At 40.6% G+C, this 12,453-nt stretch overlaps 1 protein-coding gene across 1 annotated transcript in view; it reads right to left on the bottom strand.

The window, feature by feature from the left end:
* Nucleotides 1-12,453, bottom strand: part of RADX (RPA1 related single stranded DNA binding protein, X-linked) — a 125,784-nt gene that overhangs the window by 22,865 nt on the left and 90,466 nt on the right. Inside the window, exons 9-10 of the mRNA XM_089684927.1 lie at nucleotides 7,281-7,429; nucleotides 3,802-4,007 (exon numbers count right to left, since the gene is read on the bottom strand). Coding sequence (XP_089541053.1) covers nucleotides 3,802-4,007; nucleotides 7,281-7,429 — 355 coding nt within the window. The remainder of the gene's footprint in view (nucleotides 1-3,801; nucleotides 4,008-7,280; nucleotides 7,430-12,453) is intronic.

Raw genomic sequence — 12,453 nt, 5'->3', positions numbered from 1 at the left:
GACAATAGTGCATAGGACAAATAGCAAAGCTTATATTTCCCCAACAGGTAGAGAAAATAAAAACCTCACAGCAGGTCCGAACTCTTCCCCACTATAAAACTAGAAAAAGTTTTGGATCACATACCCCTTTATAAAAAAAAAAAATCTTTCTAGTTCAACACGCGGCCAAAATGTTCTAAAGCTCGAAAGTTTTCAAAACAAATTCTTCGCCCATTTGTTGAACAGGTCACCTACAGAAATGTAATGTCCTGTTGACTGGATTGGCTCACAACTGTTCCATGCAATGCTCTTTTAGACCTCATGCACACTGCCCAGCTCCTCTACATGTCTTTTCTCCTGGCAAGAGAAAAGCAGCTTGAAAAACCCTCCAAAAGCCACATTTTTCAAACGCATTAAGGCGCATCAAGTGTTTGGACATTCATTCATTCCACTGGCCAGAGTATTCATTTATTTTGGGTACTGAAATAAATGTACATTCAAATGCTACACATTTAGGCGATTTGACACGTTTCTGCACATCAAGAGTTTCTGCTCAAACACTCCTCTCCTGAATGAGATTTTTATTTCACACTCTAAACATTTCTCTTGTAATACACCTGTAAATGCCTGTGTGTGAGCCCATGTCCTCAGGGTTGTCCGGTCCTAAGGATGTTGCATAGCAATGACCAAACGCGTTAGGCAGGAATTGCGATGACATCACATCCTCTTGGTTGAATGCACGCTGGTTATACACAGCAGCACTTTCGGTTCTGTCCACACTCTGCAATTTATTTGTAAGTGCATTGGATTATATATATCTTTTTTTATAAATAAAAACAGTGCTTTTTCCTTCCACTTTATGTGATCATTGGATATACTGGCCAAGTGTATACTGGGAGCAGTAACCCAGGAGACGATATATCCCAGGAAGCGCAAGACTGGGTGCAATATGACTCTAGTTAACCACTTCCAGACCGGACACTTTTACCCCCTTCCTGACCAGGGCAATTTTGAGCTTTCAGCGCTATCACATTTTGAATGACAATTGCGCGGTCATGCAACACTGTACCCAAATGAATTTTTTACCATTTTTTTTGAGACAGATAAAGCTTTATTTTGGTGGTATTTATTCACTGCTGGGATTTTTATTTTTTTTGCTATTTAAATTTAAAAGTCCAAAAATTTTGAAAAAAAGTGTTTTTTTAAATAACATTTTGCAAATAAATATTTCATCATAAATCTTTGCCAAAATTTATTCCGTTATCTTTTTAGTAAAAAAAAAAAAATTACAAATTAGTTTATAACCAAAAATTATAAATTTTTAAACATTTGCTTTACATTTTTATTTTATTTTTATTATTTTTTTTTACATACTGTCACCCTAGCAGTACAGTGTCACCATGGTGACACTGTACTACTTGTGGGGGGTGATGAAGATTTTTTTTTTTTTTTTACACTGATTGCTTTTACACCCATATAGGATGTAAAAGCAGTCATTTCTCTTTCTCTCTGTGTGCATTCTTGCACTCATTGAGAAGTACTGAGTGAGCTGTGATTGGTCACAGCTTGTCACATGGTACAAGGCTGTTGTGAATAGCCTTGTACCATGTGACCTCTGTGATCAGTCACAGATTTCACAAGTAGTAAGCAATGATGTCACAAGTGACATCTTGCTTACTACTTTGCATGTGATCACTGATTGGCCAATCAGTGATCACATGATCGGGACCTCGTACAGAGGTCCCGTCCGACGATCGGTGTTTCACTGTGTCCAGAGGACACAGCGGGCACCGGATCGCGGTGCTGCGCGCTCCGAGGGAGCGCGCACAAGCAGGGTGCGGGGAGGCCGTTTATAAACAGCCACCCGACCCTGCACTGCCACCGTCCGGCCGTTTATATGCAACGGCCGGTCGGGAAGTGGTTAATTCAAGGCGTCTAAAAGCTGTAGTGAGTGTGGTGTGGATTGATGAACCACCAACCGGGATGGAGTGGAGGCATTGACTTGGATCATAAATATACTGATGTATTATCTTATGCATTATTATAATCTTAGTACTTGTTCACTGAGCATGCTTATGAATCTGCACTAAAAAATGGACTGATAACTAGGTTTGTTAGACTTTAATTCACAGAGTTTATTTTATACTTTCTTTGAAGTGTGTAGCGCTGTACCTGTGGGCTTTGTATGATAGCAGAGGAACATTTAGAAGCTGGGGAAAAAAAAAAAAAACAAAAAGAAAAAAATGCCTGTAAAAGGTGTGTTAATTTCCTGTGTGTCTGAGGCCTTCTAGAAACACCGATACTTATGTGTCCCACTCAGCACAGATGAGTTGAGTGTCAATACCTCTGGCAGCAGGTATAAATCTAATGATGTTTGATAAGGTCTTTTTTGTTTGTTTGCAACTGATCGAGAGAGCATTCATTTCCTAAGCAAAAGCGTAGCTATACTTTAAAGTGGTTCTAAAGTCAAAAGGTTTTTCATCTGAATGCATTCTCTAAGTATAACCACTTTTTTTTAAATTAAGGGAAAAAGTGAGTCTTTAATATCAATATCACTTTAATGAACAAAGAACACTTAGTGGCCAATTTTTACATGTAAACCCTCTACTTTTCCTCTACCATTAGAAGCACTGAGATTTATGTATGAAAACTGGTGCAAACTAATATTTTGGTGGCGCTAACAACTCAATGTTAATATGACATTTAGGATCTCACCCATGCCATTTCCTTGTGTATGCAACCTCCAGGAGTTTCTTGATCACACAGGTTGACATATTGGTATGTACATGCATGCAGTATTCAAAAAAATTATCTTTGATATTGATTAAAGAAATGTTTAAGGCAGCCTTTTAGAAATGTATAAAGCTTTGCAAGGAAAAACAGAATAAGTTCATGTAAGGCTGCTTTAATCTACTTCAAAGCAGGACCTACTTTTTCGTTTATTAGTCATGTTTTTAATTGGCACAGGCTAAAACCTGAACCACTAAAACTGAAATGAATGCGCATACAGGGTCATATTCATGAGCTATTCCTTTTCAAGAACTTACTTTTGTTTGCCAGAGGAATACAATACAAAATATGTTTAAAAAGTTTAATAAAAATGTAGCGCCAATGCAAAAAAATCTATATCCTTGATGGCAGTTTCTATTCTGGATCCCAAGCCATAACCATACCATATAACCAAGTTACATCAATATTTAGAGTGTATCATGTTGAGCATCCACCACCTCACCCCCAATCGGCCCCCTCCCTGTGACATTAGGCGGTGACCTTCTCCCTGCACCCACTGTCATAATTTGATCACAGTGTGGCTGTGCCGGCTCTGCCAACATGGCCATGTCATTCATTCACAGAGTTCTGTGAAAGAATGCCTTCAAGTACAATCAGCCATTGTGGCTGGCATCTTGTAGTTCTCAATTAACTGCGAGAGTGCTGGTGAGTGCGCTCATATTCCATTGAGCTTCCTGGGACTTCAGTAACTGCCTGCCCGTATCAGAGGTACAGGCAGATATTCCATTTCCTGGACTTCAGTAATTGCTTGCCCGTATCGAAGATACAGGCAGACCGTGTATTCACAGTCTGCAAGAGCCTGAAATTGCACCAGTGATCTGCTAATCATGGGTGCAATGCTTTAAAGGCTTCAAATATTAAAAAAAAAAAAGTGGGATATCATGTTTGAAAGGTAGCAGTATGTCCATGGTTCAGTGAGAATGCTGCTTTACAAATAGACCGCTTTTTAAAAGTTAATATACTTCAATATAGAGAAACACAGCTAAAAATCAACAAGCCAACTAATATCATAAAATGAAATTATCTACTCACATATCTTCTTCTGCATGTTTCTTCCTTCTCTTAACTACGGTCACATTACTGGTTTCACAGTGAGGTACAACCTCTTCCACATTGCTGTTGGAAGCAGCCAATACTGTTCGATGCTTGATCTGTCCACCACCAGGGGATTGTTCCACAGAGTCCAGTTCAGTGTTTTCATGGTGTGCCACAGACACAAAAGAAGCCAGCACTTCCTCCTAGAGAACAAAATGCAAGTTTTGTATATAAACCCAATCATTAAGGCCCTGTTCATATCTGGAGCATTGCGGGAAGCTTGTCATCCAAAAAGGAGAAGCTTCTTTGGAGAAACTAGCTTTGTGTGGCAAAACCACACCACGTTTAGGTGCCATAAAAAATGAATGCGTTTTGACACTACTGCAGTGGAACTGAGGTAAAACATTTTGCTAGGAAATGAAAATGGGTGGACAGCCAGGATGTTTAATGCAGAAGAGAAATGCATTGTCTCCTCTGCAATATAAATACTTAACCGCCTGTCCGCCCTAGTACAGTGCGCTGGATAAATTCGGCAATGCCGAAGAAGATGTAACCCTTGCGTATGTGTGGGAGTGATATCATCTCGGATCTGCCAATGATAGCTGCCGACTATCAAAACCCGGGGAGTCCTGGGACAGCGCATTGCAGGATTCAAGTGGAGTACAGTTCCGCTTGTACGAGGGAAATAGCATAGGCGTGTGTACACGAGGTGTGGCTGGGCACACCCTAATCACCCAGTGCGCATATTGCTGTGTGCCGGAGGCCAGGCTTTTCCCAACTGGCGCTGGCCCTGTACTTTAATGTCATTTGCAAACAAAGAAGCAAGGCTTCTGTATCAACAAGTGACAATGCTCTTCTCCCAGCAGCTGCTTGTACTGAACACTCCCTGCTCCGGACATGCCAGTGAGAGCGGAGGAGAGGGAGGGGGATGTGCACAGCCACGCTAGTCCAGAAAGAGCACCTCCTGCAGCCTGCACTCTCCTATGCAGGTAAGCTGTAGCTGGTCTATCAGGTACTGCCAAAGGAGGGGACTTTGGGTTGGGAGGAGAACTTTGTACTGAGGGAGGATGGAAAAGGATGTTATTTAGTTTAAAGTGGACCAGTGTCATGCAGTCTTGAGCTCTGTACTCTGTATACAAGCACACACCTGAACTCTATACACAACACACACCTGAACTGGCATGTGTGCCTCAGCTTTTGGCAATAGGCTGCGCACAGCTATGTCCAGATTTTTTGTTAGAAAGCTGGAGAAAGGGTCTATGGACTACATGTGTGCAGATTTGAGAACTATACCCTAACGCAATGGAAAATGTGACAGCAGCTGCTGGGGAGAGCTTCCGCCTGCTATCACTGAATGGTGTAACATGTTCTAAACCTGAACTTAGCCTTTAGCCCTTTTCTGCCAGGATCGTAAGGAACACAATGGCACCTGCAGCAGGCCAGCTCAGGCTGTCCTGCATCAGAAGTGTACTCCTAAACCTGCTGTCTACAAGAATAGCTGTGATCAGTGACTGACATCTATATTGCCAGCACCACAAAAAAAAATAAAAATTAAATAAAAAAATATTACACGCTATAACACATCTGTTGATGGACGGCGGTTCTCTGAAGAACATAGAACCTATTCACATTAGTCAGTGGGTGAATGTTTTGGTGCACGGAATGCATTACAATGTATTGCAGTGCTTAATGTTTTCTTTCCAACTGCTTAAAAATTAATTACATTGATTCATCTCTATGCATACTGCGCTGTAACACCCTGCATTGCAATAAAAAGTTTGTCTGCCTCATTTTATCGCAACACACATCGGTTCAGTGCACACATGGCACCATGTATTAGGTGTTACCACAACAAATGTGAGGCCAACATCTAGATTTTTTTTTTTTTAGCATTAGGTGATCTTTGGTACACCCTACATACGGGTATAACATGTTACCAAAGGTGAACTTATCCTTTAAGTTGTGTTTAACAACGATTTTAGTATATTTTTATTAAAGACATCCATTTACTTAACATTTGTTCAACTGTCACAGGACCTACAGTACAAAATCCAAAACACCATCTTTTTTTTTTTTTATTCTACTGGTCCTGTGTTTTCAGAATGCGCAAGGTTTGGGGGGGTCTTACTCTAAACACAAGTCAAAAATTATTTACAGAAAAAAAAAAAGGGGGAAAATTGTAAAAAATAGCCTGGCGCAGGGCCTAGCAGTGAAAGTGTAAATCTCATACAAACGTTAAAAGGGAAGTTCCACTTTAAGGCCCCCTGCTTTCACTTCTGCTTGGATCACCTAGGTCAGGGGTAGGCAAGCTGCGGCTCTCCAGCTGTTGCAGGACAAGTTCCATCATGCCTCTGCAAGTCATAGCTGTAACTGTCAGTATTGTAATGTTGCAATGCCTCATGGGAAATGTAGTTCCACAACAGCTAGAGAGCCGCAGGTTGCCTACCCCTGGCCGAGGTGAGCACAACACAGGTCCCAGAAGCCTGAGGGACCATTCACACTGCGCAGTGAGCATGCATAGTGGGCACCCAGCTGTGAAGCTGCAAGCGGTCAAAGCTGGGCGCCCACAGTAGAGATGCTGGCACCAGGGACAGAAGACCAAGGGAAGGAACAGCTCAGGTGAGCACATTGCTGGATCCTGGGATAGGTGAGTGTCTGTTTATTAAACGTCAGCAGCTACAGGCAGGCAGTATCACCCACAAAACGTGACAGAGGAAATTATTTTGGTTGTACAGTAATGTAAAGCATCACAACATGTGTACACCCACCTCCATGCCTTTGCAGCTTAAAGAGGACATGTTTGTGGAGGGGAGTAAAAACTCTGCTCAACTTCACATTTTTACAGCACCCCAATGGCAAAAAAGAACAAGGCTTAAGGTTTATATCTACTTTAAAGAGCAACACTAACATTTACAATCAGTGAACTACTGAGCTATCCAGATAACTGGCTGTGCTAAAATCAAAAAGCTCATTACATTCTGGTTCACACTCATGCAATGTGGGAAATGCAGCGAATCCTGTGTGTTTCCTGCACAGCATAGCAATCACACGGCATCTGTGCAATCTACTGCGGGTGACAATGTTACATTAATGACACCCCAAAACAGATTGCAAAATGCAGTGCAATTGCCAGAAATTGGATTGCATGGGTGTGAATACCCATGCAATGCAATTCAGGGGCGAGAAAAGGGACCGGAACCATTTTGGTGTGGATGTGATATGATTTGAGCCATACAAAATGTATGGCTCAAATAGCACCACACAGAAATCGCATGTGATGTGCACAGGAATGCAGTGTGAACCTAGTCTCAGATGGCCAAAAATCTGCACGTAAAAGGCTCTTTAAAAATGTGCGTTTAAGTTGATGACATTATAAAAGTAAAAAAAATAATAAAAGTTTACATGTAAATGATAAAAAACAAAAACAAATATAAACAAAAAATATTCAAGGAAGACTGGGAAGGAGAGTTACATACCGATCGTGCTTGTGAGGCTTCCAATTCCCCAATTTCAACAAATTTGCAAGCAGCAATTATACCCTGAATAGCAACGCGTCTGTGTTCTCTGTAATGAAGTCGATCAATATTTGCCTTAAGTTCATCAATTGTGGATAACATTTTTTCTACTGGAGAAAAAAATATCTTATAGTCCAATATGTGTTTTATTATTGACAAAGAAAAGATATACAAGAAGAGAAATAATGTCTCCATACAATACAAAGGGGAGTACAGGTGGTGTGACAATTTAATTCCCAGAATGCCCGTGGAACAGCACATGGTGGAGTCACATAGCCATTCGCACTCAAGCATGTTCTGACATTCTAACTGCCTGGGTCACAGACCAGTTGATTCAGTCTTTTTGGAGTAGTAGAAGAAACAAGCGTGTGCATTGAGCTTTTGGCGGAAAATGAGTGACAGGAATCTGAAACAGCGGATTAACATCAAAAGTTGGCAAAAGTGAGAGTGAACATTTAGCTCTGTTTCAATAGGCTTATGGTGAAAATCCCATGAAGAAATCAAAAGATTTTGACAGGTGGTTTAAAGTAAGGGCAGAAACATGGCCATGATAAAAGCTAGAAGTGGGCAGCAGAAAGGAAGGATGAAAATGTGGAGAGAGCGCAAACCCTCGTACAATCAGACCAAACATTGAGTGTGCGAATAATGGAAAAATTGAATATGAACAAAAAAAAAAAAAACAGTGTGGCAAATTCTAACGAAGGATTTGGGAACGAGAGAGACTTCTGCAAAGATGGTGCATTGAATCTTGACAGAAGATCAGAAATTTCTTTCAATCTTTTGACAAATGCATAGGTGTTTGATTTTTTTTTTCTTTTTTTTAACAGTCCATTCCAGGAATTAAGTTGTTGTGTCTTGTATGTTAAAATCACGAACACGAATTATTATGCCAGACTAACATTCCATACAAAAACGTAATGCAGACAAAACAATTCCAAAACATATTAATGGTGTTGGATAAAACTAGCATCAAAGATGAGTACATGGTTAAGTTAGGAAGTAGAATTAGGAAAAAATATAAATATATTAGATTATTACTGGGAATTCATTCTCTCACAAATAACTTTGTATTATCATTATTAATTTGTGCAAACTTAAGGTGAGCCACAACACTTTACAAAAATACTAAACCATTCAACAGTGTCTGCCTTATTAGATACGTCACTAAAGCTGGCCAAACATGAACTTGGATGGCCTCATCAGACAGTTAAGTAAAAATCTAAATCTGAAAAGTTGTATATATCTAGCACTGAAATTAACCTTTTACTTCATTTGGGTTAACAGTGCAAGAGGTGATATGTTACTAGGGTAAAATTGTTTAAAATCTTAAATGACGGGGTGCTGTGACCTTACAAGGCTACTCACCCCCAGAGCATGTTCTCATAAGCTCCAAGGAGCAGGGCCCTCCTCTCTCTCTTGTATTGAACTGTATTTTTGCTGTATTGTCTCGTTATATTGTAAAGCGCTGAGCAAACTGTTGGCACTATATAAATCCTGTATAATAATAAGCTCCCATGTACTTGAATCCATATGACATCTGAACTTAAGTTTTTGTATGCTTATGCCCGAGTCAGACCTACGACACAGCCCTTAATGTAGATCTTCCTACGTAACAGCAGTTGAGAGTGTTTTGTTTTCCCCTCTTCTCCCTTTTTTTTTTTTTTATTGTTGTTGCTTGCCCTTATTTGTTCTGTTCCTATTTTATTGCTCATGACTCTTAGGTACTCATCGCAGCATAAGCCAAATGATGGTTGAGTGACCCTTGCTGTGTATTTACTTTTGCAGAGAGTTTCACCCTGATGCCTATATTAAACTCAACGTTATCCATGACACATGCAAACACGGTTACCCGAACGTCTATGTATATTACTGGTTTTCTTTTTTTGTTTTTGTATATGAAAACCTTTGCTTGAAAATAAAGATTTAAAAAAAAAAAAATCTTAAAAAATGACTGAATTAATGAGACGTGCCACAGTAACCTTTATTACACATACTGTATCACTATAGACCAGTGCTTCTCAACCTCTTTTCAGTCAAGGCATCCTTTAAAATTTTATGCACAATCTCAAGGCACCCCATTATATAATGTAAAAAGCCCCTGAGATATAGCTCCTCCACCCCGAGGGTAGGAAACACATTGCCTTCATTATAAAAAAAAAAGATATCCTGGCTTCTCCCTCAGTTGTTAAGACTATCAACGGCCAGATCTGAATAACTATATTAAAAAAAAAATAAAACGCAACATGCATAAAAATACTTTCAAAACAAAATAAACAAGGATGGGAAGTTGGCTGTCCTGGAAAGAGATTTACCAGTCCAACTCCAGCTTTCCACCAGTCATCTTTCAGGACAGCCCCTGAGATAAGAGAACCTACCTACTTAGAGGGGGACCACTGCTTGAAGGACTTTCCATCCAAATGCCTGATTTTGAGCGGCTAGAAGGTCTACATAAGCCAAGAATTAAACTTCTAGATTTTCCCATAAATTGCTCTGGTTACAGGCTTGCGACTTTCTAATAGGGCTGAAATTACACTTTCGGATAATCCCATATTCTTTAAGATCTCTTCCTCAGAAATCAAGCTGTTAATCTTAGTCTCTGAGGGTGAACTAGATGTCCCTGGCTTAAAAGATCCTCTCAGAGGTAGAAGACAGGGTGGGACAGCTGCCAACATTTTTAGACGAGTGGACCATGATCGTTTTTGGCCATTGGGGCGCTATGAGAATTAGATTTGAGAGGGAAGCGAAGTTTTCTTTTGCCCAGGATAAATATCTTCTGTGCAAGTCATCAGGAGCTGGCTTCCGGTATCCCCTTGGTGATTGATATATGCCATAGTGGTTATATTGTCCATTAGAATCTGCAAATGATGCCCTCTTATGGCATCTTGAAAAGTCTGAAGGGCCTTTGCAACCGCACAAAGTTCCCTCCAATTCACTGAATTTCTTCTCTCTCGAGGGGTCCATTGTCCCTGGATTATCCTGGTCTATAAATGAGCACCAGGAACTGGCATCTGTAGTGATTCTTAATGAGACAGCCAATCTCCACAGTAGAAAAGGAAGCACACAGGTGGCGCAAACACCGAGCGTATTATCCAAGGTTTATTATGAAAGAAAAAAAGACAAAAAACATACTCACAAAATGGAGAATATAAAAACCTGAATGCCACAATGATGGCCTACAATGATGGCAGAGTGTCGACTGGTGGTACGGTTGGCCTGCTGACGCATTTCAGGGGCATGTCCCCTTCCTCAGCTTTGGATAATGCACTAGGTGTTTGCACCACCTGTGTGCTTCCTTACCAGTTTTGATGATTTCCCAGTCTGAGGAGGGCTGCACCACTGAGAATTTATCCATAGACTGTCAACTCATTGAACTTCCTTGCCTCTTCCTAGTAGTTTTACAAAATGCAGCATGATCATCCAAATAAGGGATGATCATTACCCTTTTTAGACATAAGACTAACCTGAGTGCCAGGCGGGGAAACTTTTGTGACTCTTTCTGAATTGGAATACTTCGATATGAATCTTGAAAGTCTAAAGTTGCCATGAAACAGCAACAGAGTTATAGGAGTGTTCATATTGAAAATATTGACTCCACTCCGAACCTTTTGTACCTTATAGCCTGGTTTACGGGTCTGAGATTCAAGATTAGTCAAATTATTCCGGAAGGCTTTTTTATCACAAAAATGTGTGAATAAAATCCTTTTCCCTTGTCTTTCTGGGGAACTTGGATAAATATTTCCTGATCCACCAATTGTCTTATCAAGGCAGGTAAGGCCTTTGCTTTTTCCAGATCTTTTGGTAATATTCGCTATCAGCAACTTTGGAGGATATTGATCAAACTCCAGTTTGTAGCCCTTCCTGGCCTTCCTTTGTTCTTTTGCCCTGACCAAGACCTCTTTGGTCTTTCCTTGTCATCCGTATGCTGATGCCCTTGTGCATGAAAAAAATTCTTTTGAAATGGTCTTTTCATGAAAACTTTTCTTTCTATCTGCCGTATGTTCCAAAGCATCCTGGAGGCCTAAGCCAAAAAGCAGTTCGCCTGTAAAATTACAGAAAACGCAATTTCAAAGAAATAGCCCCTGCCCAGGTCTTGAGCCACAGAGCTCCACAAGCAGAATTTATGAAGGCTGAGGCTCTAGCAGAAATTCTTACGGCTTCTGCTGAAGCGTCTACCATGTAGTTTACTGCTGTGAACAGCATAGGGATTGTAGCAAGGAGCCCCTCTCTGGAATGCCTGCTTCTAAGTGAGTCTTGAGCTGAGCAAGCCAAAATTCCATGTTCCGCGCCACGCAGGTAGTGGCCAAGACCTGTCATAGCTGCCTCCCAGGCTCTCTTTAGTAGTAATCCATAGGATTCTTCAAGGTGCCCAGATCATCAAATGCTAAATCTGACTTCTTATAAATCTTAGCTAGTGGTGCATCCAGTTTTGGAAGCTTGTTCCAGACTTTTGTCGGATTTTCATCAAAGGGGAACCTCCTTTGAAGAGGGTTTCCTTTCTTGGGTTTCCCATTCCTTCAAAATTGTCTCACAAAGAACCTGGCGTAACTCTAGCTCTCTTCTTTTGAAGCCCTCTGTACATCAAGTCATGCTTGGTTAACTGTACCTTTTCTTCTTCCAATTCCAACAAATCATGAATGGCTCTTAATAAGTTATATACTTCCTCCAATGACAATTTCTAATTTGAAGAACTAGACGTTCCTTCCTCTGGATCTTGAACTAGGTCAGATTCAGAAAAAGAGCTCTCCCGGTCACTATCTTCTAATCTGCCTTGTTCCTCTCTTATTCCTTTCGCCAAGTGACCTGGCAGGGAGACTGAAGCAATAACTGGAGAGTTTGATACCTTAAGAGTAAGTTCACCTTTTTAGACAAAAATAATAAATGGACATTTTTTTGCAGGTAAAAAAAATGTGCATTTATTATTTTTGTCCAAAGGAGCCTGGTAATCATTGCACCAGCAATCAGTAGATCGCTAATGCCATGCAGGTTTCCTGCAGACCTGTCAGAATACCTGCTTGGCCGTACGGGTTGTACGGCCAAGCAGATATACTGACAGGAAGCTTCAATTAACTAGTTCATTGAAAACTACAAGCCCACAGCCGCTAAAGGCTGTCAGGACTTGTAGGCACTCATTCAC

This window comes from Staurois parvus, unplaced genomic scaffold (genome assembly GCF_062004578.1).
Source record: "Staurois parvus isolate SC_StPar_1 unplaced genomic scaffold, SC_StPar_1.0 ptg000361l, whole genome shotgun sequence".
NCBI classification, from domain to species: domain Eukaryota; kingdom Metazoa; phylum Chordata; class Amphibia; order Anura; family Ranidae; genus Staurois; species Staurois parvus.
This window is presented reverse-complemented; position numbering and strand designations above follow the sequence as displayed.